Source organism: Eublepharis macularius, chromosome 12, assembly GCF_028583425.1.
Source record: "Eublepharis macularius isolate TG4126 chromosome 12, MPM_Emac_v1.0, whole genome shotgun sequence".
NCBI lineage: Eukaryota > Metazoa > Chordata > Lepidosauria > Squamata > Eublepharidae > Eublepharis > Eublepharis macularius.
The window spans coordinates 9,620,288-9,632,547 of record NC_072801.1 but is presented as its reverse complement, the minus strand read 5'-3'; the positions used below and the strand labels follow the sequence as shown (position 1 = coordinate 9,632,547).

The 12,260-nt window shown below is 49.6% G+C and overlaps 1 protein-coding gene across 1 annotated transcript in view; it reads right to left on the bottom strand.

The window, feature by feature from the left end:
• Positions 1 to 207: 207 nt before the first annotated feature.
• Positions 208 to 12,260, bottom strand: part of PPL (periplakin) — a 61,635-nt gene continuing 49,582 nt past the window's right edge. Inside the window, exons 16-22 of the mRNA XM_054995618.1 lie at positions 10,295 to 10,433; positions 9,312 to 9,505; positions 8,421 to 8,571; positions 7,861 to 7,944; positions 6,770 to 6,886; positions 4,649 to 4,741; positions 208 to 4,000 (exon numbers count right to left, since the gene is read on the bottom strand). Coding sequence (XP_054851593.1) covers positions 1,337 to 4,000; positions 4,649 to 4,741; positions 6,770 to 6,886; positions 7,861 to 7,944; positions 8,421 to 8,571; positions 9,312 to 9,505; positions 10,295 to 10,433 — 3,442 coding nt within the window. The 3' untranslated portion in view covers positions 208 to 1,336. The remainder of the gene's footprint in view (positions 4,001 to 4,648; positions 4,742 to 6,769; positions 6,887 to 7,860; positions 7,945 to 8,420; positions 8,572 to 9,311; positions 9,506 to 10,294; positions 10,434 to 12,260) is intronic.

Sequence of the window (12,260 nt, the reverse complement as noted above, 5' to 3'; positions counted from 1 at the left end):
CTGGAGTCATGAGGACTAGAAACTTGGCATGTTTGAATTTTAAGGAATGCTAGCATTTTCAGGATACATGTAACCTTGCTCACAGGGCCCTGGAAATATCAGAGCTCCCCTTCATATATCAAAACCTTTATACTGCATACAGAGAATCTTTCAATAGTCACTTTCACCCTTTAATGTTAACTAAATGGAAGAAATATAAAGGGGAGGAAGGGTTGCAACACTGCATTTTTTATTGTTATGGTATAAATAAAACTTCCCATTCCCTTCTACAGCGAATACATAAGAGTTGAGTAGAACTAAGTTAGCAAAAACCACCAGCACAAATATCTTATTACTGTGTTACCGGAAAGAAGGCGTTTCTTGAGGTTGGGTATTGTGCATTTCCTAGTTTCCCACCTTTTTTTATGAAGCAGGGAATATCCCTTCAAAGGTATGGATCTGAAGACCTGAAAAAGTCATCTTTTAAAAAAGAAACATGCCATTTTACTTCCCCCCCCCTTTTTGCAGTTCAGTAGGATAGATAAGACTCTTGAGAATCTAAGGTTCCTCATTCTTTTTTTGTAACAGGATTCTGCAAGATGCTGGAGTGTATTGAAAGACCGTAGGGTGCTTGGAGGCAATCTTTCATTTGATGCTCCTACAAATCCATTCAATAATCGCAGCTAAAAACATTTGGGTTTAGACTAAGGCTATGAGCCATTCTAGCAGATGGCTATTGGGCTCCACTGCTGCTCTGAATGTGACTGCTCGTGATCTTTTTCAAGCATTTGTCTCTGGTATAATGCCAGGGCTGGTGTGGGTTGGGAGGAGAAGAGATAAAGGGGTCAGTATGATAAAACATATATAGCAGTTTTAAAGTTTTAAAAAAGTTTCACTTGACTATTATAACAGCCCTGCAAGGTAGGCCAGTATTATACCAGAATTGACAATGGAGGAGCTGAGAAAACTTGCTTGTGACTTTAAGATGGTGCGGGAGGGGGGGAATCACAGCTTGCAGACTTAGTCCCTGTGCCAAGGGGATGTTCTGGTGTGGAGGCTGCTTTGAGCTTGAGGATGTATAAATGAGGCATATGCATTTATCAAAGCATGTCAAGCAGTGGATGAATCTTCCCCATGAGTTCTCTCTCCCCTCCTGACTGCGCAAAGCGGAAAAAAGATTATCTTAAAAATGTAGTATGGGCATGGGGAGAGAATCAAGGCCTTAGATTTTGGGAACAAGCCCCTGGGAAGCAGGCAATAGGCAGCAGGTGGCTGAGTTCATAACAAGTGATGCAGCTATAGGCTAGCTGCTTCAAAACCGTCCGTCCCCCTCAATTCTCTTTGGAGAAGAGAACAGCTATTTTTGTCCAGATACCAAAACTGCCAACTCCTGGATGGACATCTCCTTGTTCAGGTAACTGTCATACTGAGCAGGGGTGAGCCTTCCACTCCTTAACGCGTCTTCAATGGAAAACTTCCTCCCTGACTTCCGATCGAGAATTACAGAAGACTCGCCGTTGGGCCCTTTGACAGTGATCTCTTCCCAGTCACATTCTTGGTTCTTCAGCTTGACATACAAGCTCCACTCGATCAGCCCAAATTTGTGGGCTTCCTCAGGGGACATCTCTTTGCCCGTGTCCGGATCGATGACCACAATGGAACGCCTCAAGTGGTTCTCTCGCTGCTCTCTCTTGATGGCCACAGTCTGGAGTCGGTTTTGGAGCTGTTCAATCTCGTCATCCTTCTCTCGAGACAACCTCTTCAGATCGTCCAGCTCTCGTTCCAAAGACTGGAACCGGGAGTCCAGACTCAGGTTGCTTTCCACCTGCGACATGTTCCTTAAATCCTGGGCTTCTGACATAGTGAGCTCGATCTCGGACTGCAGCCTTCGGGTCTCCAACAAGAGATTTTGCTTTTCCAAATGCAATTTGTGGTTCTCTTCTCTCAAGTAGTCTAGTTCTTTGGAAGACTTGGAGTTGTTGAACTCCACTTCGGACAGTTTGGCCTCCAGCCTGTTGATGTCCGCATCAAGCTCCATTTTACGCCGACTCTCCTCCTCCAGGTTGCTCTTCAGCTTCTGGATCTCATACTCAGTGTCTCCTTTGTCTACCTGAACACTCTCGGAAACGACCACTTTCTCCTTGACCTCCATCTTCTCTAGGGCTTGCAGTTTCTTCCGTAAGGCTTCTAGCTCTGCTTGCAGGACCTGCCTCCGGTGTTTCTCCTCTTCCAGTTCCAGTTTGAGCAGGGCGTGCTCTTTCTCCTGCTGCGGGTCTTGCTGGAGGATCACCTTCTGCTTCACGGTGACTCGCTCTGTCGTCTCCCTCTCCTGCTCCTCTAACTCACTTAGCCTAATCCTAAGCCGCTGCACTTCAAGCTCAGCCTCCCTGCGGGCTTGCCGCTCCTTCTCCAGCTCCTCCAGCTGCCGCTCCAGCTCTGACCTCCTTCGCTGCAGCTTGCGCATCTCGCCCCGGAGCGAGTCAATCTGGCTCAGTTCCTTCTCGATGCTCTGGGAGAAGGAGTTGATCTCTGCTTTCAGAGCGGGGTCTTGTTCCAACTTCACCACCTCCTGCTGCACCACCTTCTCCTTCACCTTGGAGAGTTCTTCCTCCTTCTGCCTGATGATCTCCTCCTGCCGCCTCCTGTCTCGCTCCAGGTCCATGTGCTTCCTCTGTTCTTCGGCCAACTGAGCCCTCAAGGTCTCCACCTCTTCTCTCGTCTGCGGGTCTTCCCGGAACTGCAGCACCTCTTGGACCACTTCCTTCACTTGAACCTGAGGCTTGGCCTCTTTCAGTGTCTGAATTTCCTGCTTCAGCTGATAGATCTCCAGGTCCGCTCTCTCAATGGCTCTAGTCCGATCCACAATTTCATCCCGAAGCAGCTGCAGTTCTGTCTCAGTCTCTGGGTCATTCTTGTACTTGATGACTTCCTTGATGACCTCTTGTACTTCCACCTGAGGCCCTCTGTTCCGCAGAGCAGTCAGCTCGCTTTGGCAGCCCTTCAGCTGCTCTTCCCCACCTCGGAGCTTCCCCTCCTGCTCCACCAGCTCCAGACGAAGGTTAGCCACCTCGTTTTCTGCCTGGGGATCTGGCCGCACAATCTCCCGAACTTTCTCCTGGACAACCACCTTGGCATTCTCCGCTTCTAAGGCCTGGATCCTGCGGAGTAGCTCCGCCTTCTCCCGCTCATTGGAGCGGCCTTTGGCCTTCTCTTCCTCATACTGGCGTCGCAAGTCATTTACTTCCCTCTCCGTTGCTAGATCCTTCTCCACTGTGAGCACCTCCTTGACAGTGATCTTGCCCTCAGCCATAGCCCGCTCTTTCTCCAGCCGTTTCAGCTTGTCCTTCAGGAAGCGGAGCTCTTCCTCTTGCTGTTGCCTGAGTGCGCTTTCCCTCTGTTTGCTCTCCTGCAGCAGCTGATACTCCATCTCCAACTGTGGGTCATTTTGCAGCTTGACCACTTCCTTCTCGGTCACCTTCTCTTGCTCCATGTTCTTCTCATTGGAAAGAGCGGCCATCTGCCCACGCAGGACTGCCATCTCATTCTCCCGGGACCCTTCCTGCCTCTTGAGTTCTTCCAACTCCTCCTTCAGTCTCAAGATCTCCTCCGCTTGCCCCTTGTCCGGTTCGATCCGCAGGACCTCCTTGACGACGTATTCCTTCCCTCCTTCTTTCCTCTCACGCTCCAGGACACGCAGCTTGAGCTCCAGGCCCTCCACTTCGTCCTGCAGCACCGTGTTCTTGCGCTGCTCCTCGGCCAGGTCCTGCTGCATCTTGTGGAGGCTCTCATCCAGCTGCGGGTCAGGCACTTTCTTCACCACCTCCTTCCTGAGCACAGACTCTTGCGGCTTCTGACTCTGGAGGAGCAGAATGTTCTCCTGGATCACTTTTATCTCTGCCTCCAGCTGCTGTCGCCTCTGGCTCTCGTCGTCCAGCTCCTTCTTGATCTTCCAGATTTCCTCCAATGGCCTCTCGGACCGGCTGGTCTGGACAGACTCCTGTGTCATGTGGACTTCTGGCTGCTGTTCAGGGGGCAGGGAAGGAAGAGTCAACTCAAGATTTTACCCCTGCGACCTCTGTATTTTGCTCTTGCCCCTCCTGCCTGAAGATGGGAACTACTTCTGCCTTCTTTGCAAGGGGTTCTGTGGTCTGCCATTTGAGAGGACGAGTGCGGTGCAGGTGCATGGGTGCAGTTGTGCAAGGGCTTGAGATTTGCTGTGAGCACTTGCACTTGTTTTGCACCATGGCCCTCATGGATACTCTGGAGGAGCACTAGGCATAGAAGTGTGGGGGTGGCATTACACAGCAGTTCTGCTGAGACCCTGAGCTTGTGAAGAATTGCACAGGGAAAGGTGTTTTTTTTTAAGGATGCCAGAGGCATCACATTTAAACCAGGCCTTAGTCATTCATGACCTAGCAACATGCAAAGCTTTTGTCATTAGCCGGCGGGGTCGGGTAAATGCCAGCTGGGGTTGCAGGAATGCTAAGGATCTGGCTCCTACCTGGAGCCCTGCTAAGCCAACTATTAAGGCATCCTGTACACTTTCCCTTCCCCATCAAGGTGGAACCAGGTGATGCTAGGTGACGCCCCCTCCCCCCCTCCCCCCCTTCCCCAGAGTCAGATGCATGGTCTGAATTTTGGCAAGGAGCCTTTTCCCCCTCGCACTCACTTGTCTCAGGAGATTCTGGGCAAACTCCAAATTCTGCAGCCTCTGCCTGTTGACAGCATTCACTTCCGTGAACTTCGCAGCCAGATGAGCTTCCTAAGATAAGAATTTTAAAAAAGAGAGAGAAACTCTGTCTGAAAATAGTTTCAGACTGGGAGCAGTATTACTCTATAGAACAAAATCTGAGTCCGGTAGCGCCTGAAAGACCAACAAAATTTTCCAGGGCATAAACTTTTATTTATTATTTATTTATATTTATTATTTCAATTTATAAACCGCCCATCCTCAGGGGCCCTGGGCAGTGAACAACAGTTAAAATCAATAATAACAAGAAAACAATTCTAAAATCAATATACAATAAGCAATAATAAAATGAACCAAATACATTAAGGTGCAATGGTGGGGAGAACCCCCCACCCGAAAGGTGGGAGGCCGACATGGCACTGCCCCCTTCAACTACCGAACACCTGGCGGAACAGCTTCTTCTTACAGGCCCGGCAGAATGATAATATGTCCCTCTGGGCTCGGGTCTCCATTGACAGAGCGTTCCACCAGGCTGGGGCCAGGACTGAAAAGGCCCTGGCCCTGGTTGAAGCAAGTCGGGCTTCCCTAGGGCTGGGGACCACCAGTAAACATCCGCTGATCAAAGCAGTCTCCGGGGAACATACAGGGAGGGGCGGTCCCGAAGATATGCCAGTCCCAACCCGCTCAGGGATTTAAAGGTGAGAACCAACACCTTGAACCTGATTCGGAATTCAACCGGAAGCCAGTGCAGCTGGCGCAGGACAGGTGTGATATGTGACTGGTAGGATATACCGGTCAGGACCCGCGCTGCCGCATTCTGGACCAGTTGTCGTTTCCGGATCAGGCCCAGGGGTAGCCCAGCGTAGAGTGAGTTACAGTAATCTAGCCTGGAGGTGACCATAGCATTGGTCACTGTAGCCAGGTCCTGGGGCGTCAGGTAGGGGGCAAATTGCCTGATCTGACGGAGATGGAAAAATGCAGACTTGGCAACCGCCGTGACCTGGGCCTCCTTCGACAGGGAGGCATCCAGGAGCACGCCCAGACTCTTCACCACTGGCAAAGTGGCCAGTGGTGTCCCATCCAGGGCAGGGAGCTGGATCCCAACATCTGGCAGCCCCCATCCCAGCTGCAGGACCTCTGTCTTCACCGGGTTCAGTTTCAGCCTGCTCTGTGTCAACCGTGCCGTCACAGCCTCCAGAGCTCTGGCCAGATTGTCTGGGGCCATGTCTGGCCAACCGTCCATCAACAGAAAAAGTTGGGTGTCATCCGCGTATTGATGACAGCCCAGCCCAAACCTCCGCACCAACTGGGCGAGGGGGCGCATGTAGATGTTAAATAACATCGGGGAGAGTATCGCCCCTTGCAGAACCCCACACACCAAAGGGTGACGGGGCGATAGATCTCCCCCGAGTGCCACCCTCTGTCCCCGACCCTGGAGAATGGAGACCAGCCACTGTAAGGCTGTCCCCCTAATCCCCACATTGGCGACGTGTCTCAAAGCTCACTGCATCAGATACCAAGTAAATGATGAAGTGAGCTGTGGATCACAGAAGCTTACATACCCTGGACATTTTTGTTGGTATTCAGGGTTAGGGTTCAGGGTTAGGGTTAGATCACTCGGGTGCCTGCTGGCTAGGGTTGCTAGGTCCCTCTACCCTCCTGGTGGGGGGGACGGACCTGGCACTTACCTCAGGCCGGCAGCATGAAGTGCAGGAGCATTCATGTGGCCAGCTTTTTTACTCCAGACTATGCTAATGTGTTCCCTTGAAAGAAATGGCAGCCTTCAAAGGCCAGACTCTATGGTATCCCACCCCTGCTGAGCTCTCTCCCCAAACTCTGCCTTCCAAACCTTCCAGTTTCCCAAGCTGGAGTTGGCAACCCCATTGTGAGGATAAATAGGAAGGGGCAGAGCAATTGTTGCTGCTCTGAGCTCTTTGGCTGGATGTGAATGCTAAATAATGGTGCTGCAACTTCACCTGCTATAAGGAAGAGGGGCTTAATATTGTGGCGGTTAATCCATACAGTAGGGGCAGAGCCCCCGTAGAATATTTTGCAGAACAGCCCCAGGCAAGGCCGAGTCAAGGCTGGTAAGTGAAGTACCTCCTCTTTCACTTTCGCGGCGGGAGACTGAAGTCTGGGTCTCTTGCTCATGAATCCGTTCCGCCCATTCTCCAGGTCAAGGATGGATCTCAGCTTCTCTGCTTCTAGCTCATAGTCCTGGGGATGTTGGAGGGAGATGGAGGAGAAGACAGAGGAAAAGGTGTGAATATACTGAGAGATCTAAGCCTGTGAGAGACGACAGTGAGCCAGTCTGCCTGTCTTCTGCTCCCCTTTGATTCATCCTTCTTTTCCAAATTTGATGTGGAGATTAGAATGCTGGCCAGCATTACAGGGCTGTTGTATAAGGATAAGTTAACTAATCAAATTATTCAAAAAGGCTTTTTACTCCGATAGGAGGACTGTATTGTAGGAAAGGGATCTCAGATGATCCGCTAATGAGTTAGGAACCATAGACCTCACCACTATGTTGCATTGGATTCCTACTAATGCTATGTCTTTGTGAACTTGTATCTATTTACTCTACAGTATTGTTTATGGAAATGTTCCTGATATTGACTATACTAGTCTCACACTGTGTAATCCGCCTGGAGTCTCAGTGAGAAAGGCAGACTATAAATGGCATAAATAAATAAAATGAATAATAAACATAGGCAGAGAATTTTGATACCTTCTAATAAATAGCAAAGTATCCAGTAGCACCTTTAAGACTAACCAACTTAATTGTAGCATAAGCTTCCGAGAACCACAGCTCTCTTCGTCAGATGCATCTGATGAAGAGAACTGTGGTTCTCGAAAGCTTATGCTACAATAAGTGGTCTCTTTATTTGTAACAACAGACTAACACAGCTAACTCCTCTGGATCTTCCAATAAATGGCACAGAATAATTGGTTACATCAGTAAAATTAAAATTGCTACAATGCAGCTGACTTCAGCCTTTCTGAAATCTGGCTGATTTTTCATCACGTCTGTATTGTGCATATGGGGCTTTGTTATGAGCTCTAGCTTTGGGCAGGAGTTTGGTTCTTAGCCTCAGTGCTTCCGTCTGCTCCATTCCACTGTTGTTGCACAGGAACAGCTGATTCTGACCCCCCCTCAGCCCCTCCCCCCACTCGGATTTCACTCTCCTTACCTTCACTGCCTGCTGATAGCGCTGAGCATCGGCTGAGACCCGGTGGACTTCTTGTTCCTTGCTTGCAATTTCTCCCAGCAGGGCCTGAGAAACAGACCACCAAGACTGAGGTCAAAGAGTGGGAAGCACCATCTTCCTTGGGATTTTGCTAACACTGCGGTCTTTTACTCTTGGAATTTATGACGTTTCAGGAATCTGCCTTTTGCAGAGAGGGGAAGCGGGGTGCTTGGAAACAACTGGTTCTCTAATTCCCCCCCCTTGCAACCCCCGGGGTAGCTCCTGATCTGTAGCAGTCAAGCCCTATGCCTTGCTTCGAGAATCAGAATCTCGCCAGGCAGCAAGAGCAAAATCAGTGCTGGGGTAGCTGGAAGACTGTCTGAGCAGAGCTCCACTGACTACCAGTGTTCAGACGGGACAGCTGCCTCCACCACACCCTTTGGCAGGGGCCCAATAAGCTAGAGAGACTCTAGTTCTGATCCAGTATGGAAAGCCATCTATTTCCCTCTGTCTTGACAAGCCTGTGGAGTGGGGAAAAGGACAGGAATCAAGGCGTCAATTACCCTTTGGCTCTTCAACTTGTTTTCCACATGGGCGACACTATCAGTTTCTTGCGGCTCGTAATTGGGCACGTTATAAAGGAACCGTCTCAGATTGTCATAACCAGCACGATAGTCAGAATAGGCTGATTTGGCTTTCTGGAGCATCTGAGACCTACGAAGGGATTGCAGAGGACTTTGTTGGTTACAGCTATCAGCAGCACACACAAGCCTATTTGCTCTGAGAAAGTCAAGATTGGTTCTGGTGGGGGCAGGTGGTTAGATTTTTAAACGGTCAGACTAGGACCTGGTTGACCCAACTCAACATCCTCACTGAGTGACCTTGAAACAATCTCTCACAGCCTAATCTCCCTCACAGAGGACACAGAGCTGCCCAGAGTTCCTTGGAAGAAGGCTGAGATTTAAATGGTTAGATAGTTCCTCCATAGAAACATGTGCTTAACCACCATGTGAAACATTCAAGCACACTCTCAAATGTTGATAATAGGAACCACCAGATGGCACAGCTTCCTTAAAAGTACTTCCTGCCTTCAGATATTCTGAACTGTGGAATTCTCTGCACTCGAGAGACATTGTTAAGAGGAAAAATCACTCCCAACAATTAACTGCAGCTATGAAAATTTGATTTGTTTGGAAGCTTTTTTTTTAACTGTGTGGTAGTGATGTCCTTTTTACATTTTTTATTAGGTAATTTAATTTTTGGTTGGCATGTTGCATTAGCTGCATTAGGCGCTCATTTGGAGAGTGGGATTATATATAGTTCAAATCTATGCAAACATATTAGAGTATTTTACAAATCACTTTTCCCTGCCCTCGGTCCCCTGCCCTCTATTGCCATTGCTTCTCTACAGGCTTGCCCATTCTTTTTTTCCTTCGGCGCAGCTCAACTCTGACCTGTGATCAATTTGTTTGCCAAGGTTGCTGAACCTCTGGTTGAGCTTGTGTAGTTCGGCTTCCTGGCGTTCGATGTCCGGGCAGTGCTCCTGGAACTGGTTGGCCAGGGCGATGGAGCACTTCTTGGCCCTCTGTAACTCTTGCTCTGCCTCATTCAGCAAGGGCCGCTGGGCCTGCAGCTCAGAACCCAGGATCTGGGGTGGGGTGGAAGAAGGCAATGCCAGTTAGCTTACAGGCTCCACTTACAGGCACACAGAGGTGTACAAAGGAAGGGTTGGGCATGTGCAGGGATACTCAGTGGGTGTAATGGGCTCTTTGGCAGGCACTGAGCACCTGCTGATGGGCCCCCCACCCCAGGCTATTTATCTGGTACATTTTGATCCTGGCCTTCCTCCATTCGGCTCATGGCGGAGTCCAGAGTGCTCATCCCAAACACCCTGTGAGGGAGGTCAGTCCTTTCCATTAAAAAAGAACAGCCGTGGTGCTGCAACCGTCTTCCTGATTTACGACATTTTTAGAACATAAGAAGACCCCTGCTAGATCAGATTAATGGCCCGTTTAATCCGCCATCCTTTCTGGCACACCAGCCAACCCATCAGCCTGGAGGGCTGAACGAACAGGGCATAGACGCTCAGCCCTTCTCCCAGCGCTGCCTTCTAGCACTGCCTCTGTACATGGAGGTTTTGCAGGTGGAGACTTTTATGCTTCTTTTTTTTTTTACCATGTTGGGGAATGCTGAGTCATATGATCCATCCCCCCCCCCCCCCGCATCCTGGGCCACATCTGGATGTAATGCAGTCCAGGAACAGTTTGTGTAGAGCAGCTCGTATTTATCCCTACATACAGAAAATCCTCCCTGTCCCAGCCAAGGATTCTTCCCGCCCCCGGGAGACGTGATGAGGGTTTTCCAACTGCCCTGGTAGATCAGGGGCCGTTGGGAAACCTTGTCTTCTGAATGGCCTGTGCAAAAAGCCAGCCCTCACCCGCAGCTCCTCTTCTTTGCGGTTCAGGGCGCTGATGTCCTCTGGGATTGTATCCTCGATGGCCAACTTGTTTTCATAGCCAGAAAGCAGGTCTCTCCCCTGCTGGAGGCTTTTTTCAAGTCGATTGGCCACGTCAACTCTGCCAAAAGAGAGCACAACACCTTTCAAGATGCAGCCTAGACAACCACATGCTCCAGGCTTGCCCTGGCTGCCTCTTCTTAATGCAGAACTTTAGGGAAGACTCTTGGTCTCTGTAGTAACCCTTTTGTGGGCGCCTGTGTCTGGCACTCGAGTCACAGACCCCTCCGCCTCTTTATCTCTCACACAGGCACGTGTCCAGGGTCTCAACAAATCACACATCAGCAAAGCAAGACATGTGGACAATGGCAATGCAAGGGGAAGAGGCAGACGCCTGGGGAGGCAGCTGAAGATGCTCCGAAGGCCCCGAGGGAAGTCCCAGCACTCCAGGCAGTGGATTGCTTCAGGCATCGCAGGAAGCCCTGATAAACAGTGCAATCCTAAGCAGTGCTGGGCCAGTCTAAGCCCATTGTGTTCCACGGGTTTAGACCGGAGTATCTCTGCTTCGGATTGCACTGCTAAAGAAGCGGTGGCTACCACAGCCGTCTGCACATGGGCTGCTCCACTCACTGTGGTTAGTTAAAAGTATCTGATGCTGGATTCTGCAACCGCAGGTTGTTGAAGTTTACTGCTTAACCACAGATCGTCTTAAGTGCGGTTTTGTGTGTCACGCAAATCTGGATCTCCTGTTTTGTGCCCTGGCGTGCCCCCCCCCTCCTGCTAGTGTTACAGGCCACGATCCGAGCCAGGTTTCAGCCAGGAAGGAGGAAAGGTGACAAAACCAGTCTTTATAGATGCAAACCAGGATTTTCAAGCTTGACAAAACTAGTCCTGGTTTTGTGTGACATCTGAACTGAGCAGGTCTGTAGAGGAACAAGAACATCTTTGTTTTCCTTCAGCTTTGGAATCTTGGGTCTCTGTAGTTTGTTTCTTTTTAAAAGACACTTTATGGGCTCTTTAGGTTCCCTGCAAGCAGAGCTCCCTGCACCAGTTGCTAGACTGCTTTGGGGGACAGCCTGGCTGCTTGCTTGAGATTAAGGATGTGAAACAACGGGACCACAAGTTGTGTTACTGCATCACCTTCTAAGGCAATCTTTTGAAGCACCTTAGGAGAAAAAGGTTGGAAATGCGCTGAAGTCTGAAGAAGCTGATCTCCTGTTGCCAGGGCTGTGTCACGTATGCCTGCCTGCAGTACATGCCATGTGTATGTTGTGGGCAACCTATTAATCCTCTGACGCTATGGAGAGTCCTGAGACCTTCCAATGCCTGTTATTTGGAAGCTCAGCATGTTATCTCTGCTTTGAAGTTAAACACTTTCACTTCTGTAGCCAACAGCCTTGAGGCCAGATGCAGCTAGTCAGAATTGTATCTTCCCTGAGAACAGGGATGATTTCATACCCAATGTATTATTCTTGCTTATCGTAGTCTAAGCTCTGATACTTTTTGTCTCTGGCGTTCGCACCAGAATTTCAACAGGCTACTAACCTGGGGGTGGGACATTAACCTATAACTAACCATGCTTTCCCTCAATACGTCACTTTGCCAATTCCACTGTCTGAGCACCTTGAACCTGATAGATCTCTAATAAAAGTCACTTCAACCAATTCACCTGTGTGATTGCTGTGGAGAACTTGGGGATTTACTTGCCAAGGACTGACAGGCTGTGTACAGCTACAGCCTTGATGTCACTGTGGTATTAAATAAAGGGCAAGGGCACAAAGGATCTGTTTGCAGAGCAAGGACCTCTGGTTAACTCAAGCAAGTGAGCCAAGTTTCTTTCACGACTGCCAACTGAAGAGAGAGGTTTGATAGACTGTTTGAAGGGTGAACACGATAGATGTGTCTATATAATCGGTCCTACAGTTTTGCATTCTGTCTAAGCCTGCAC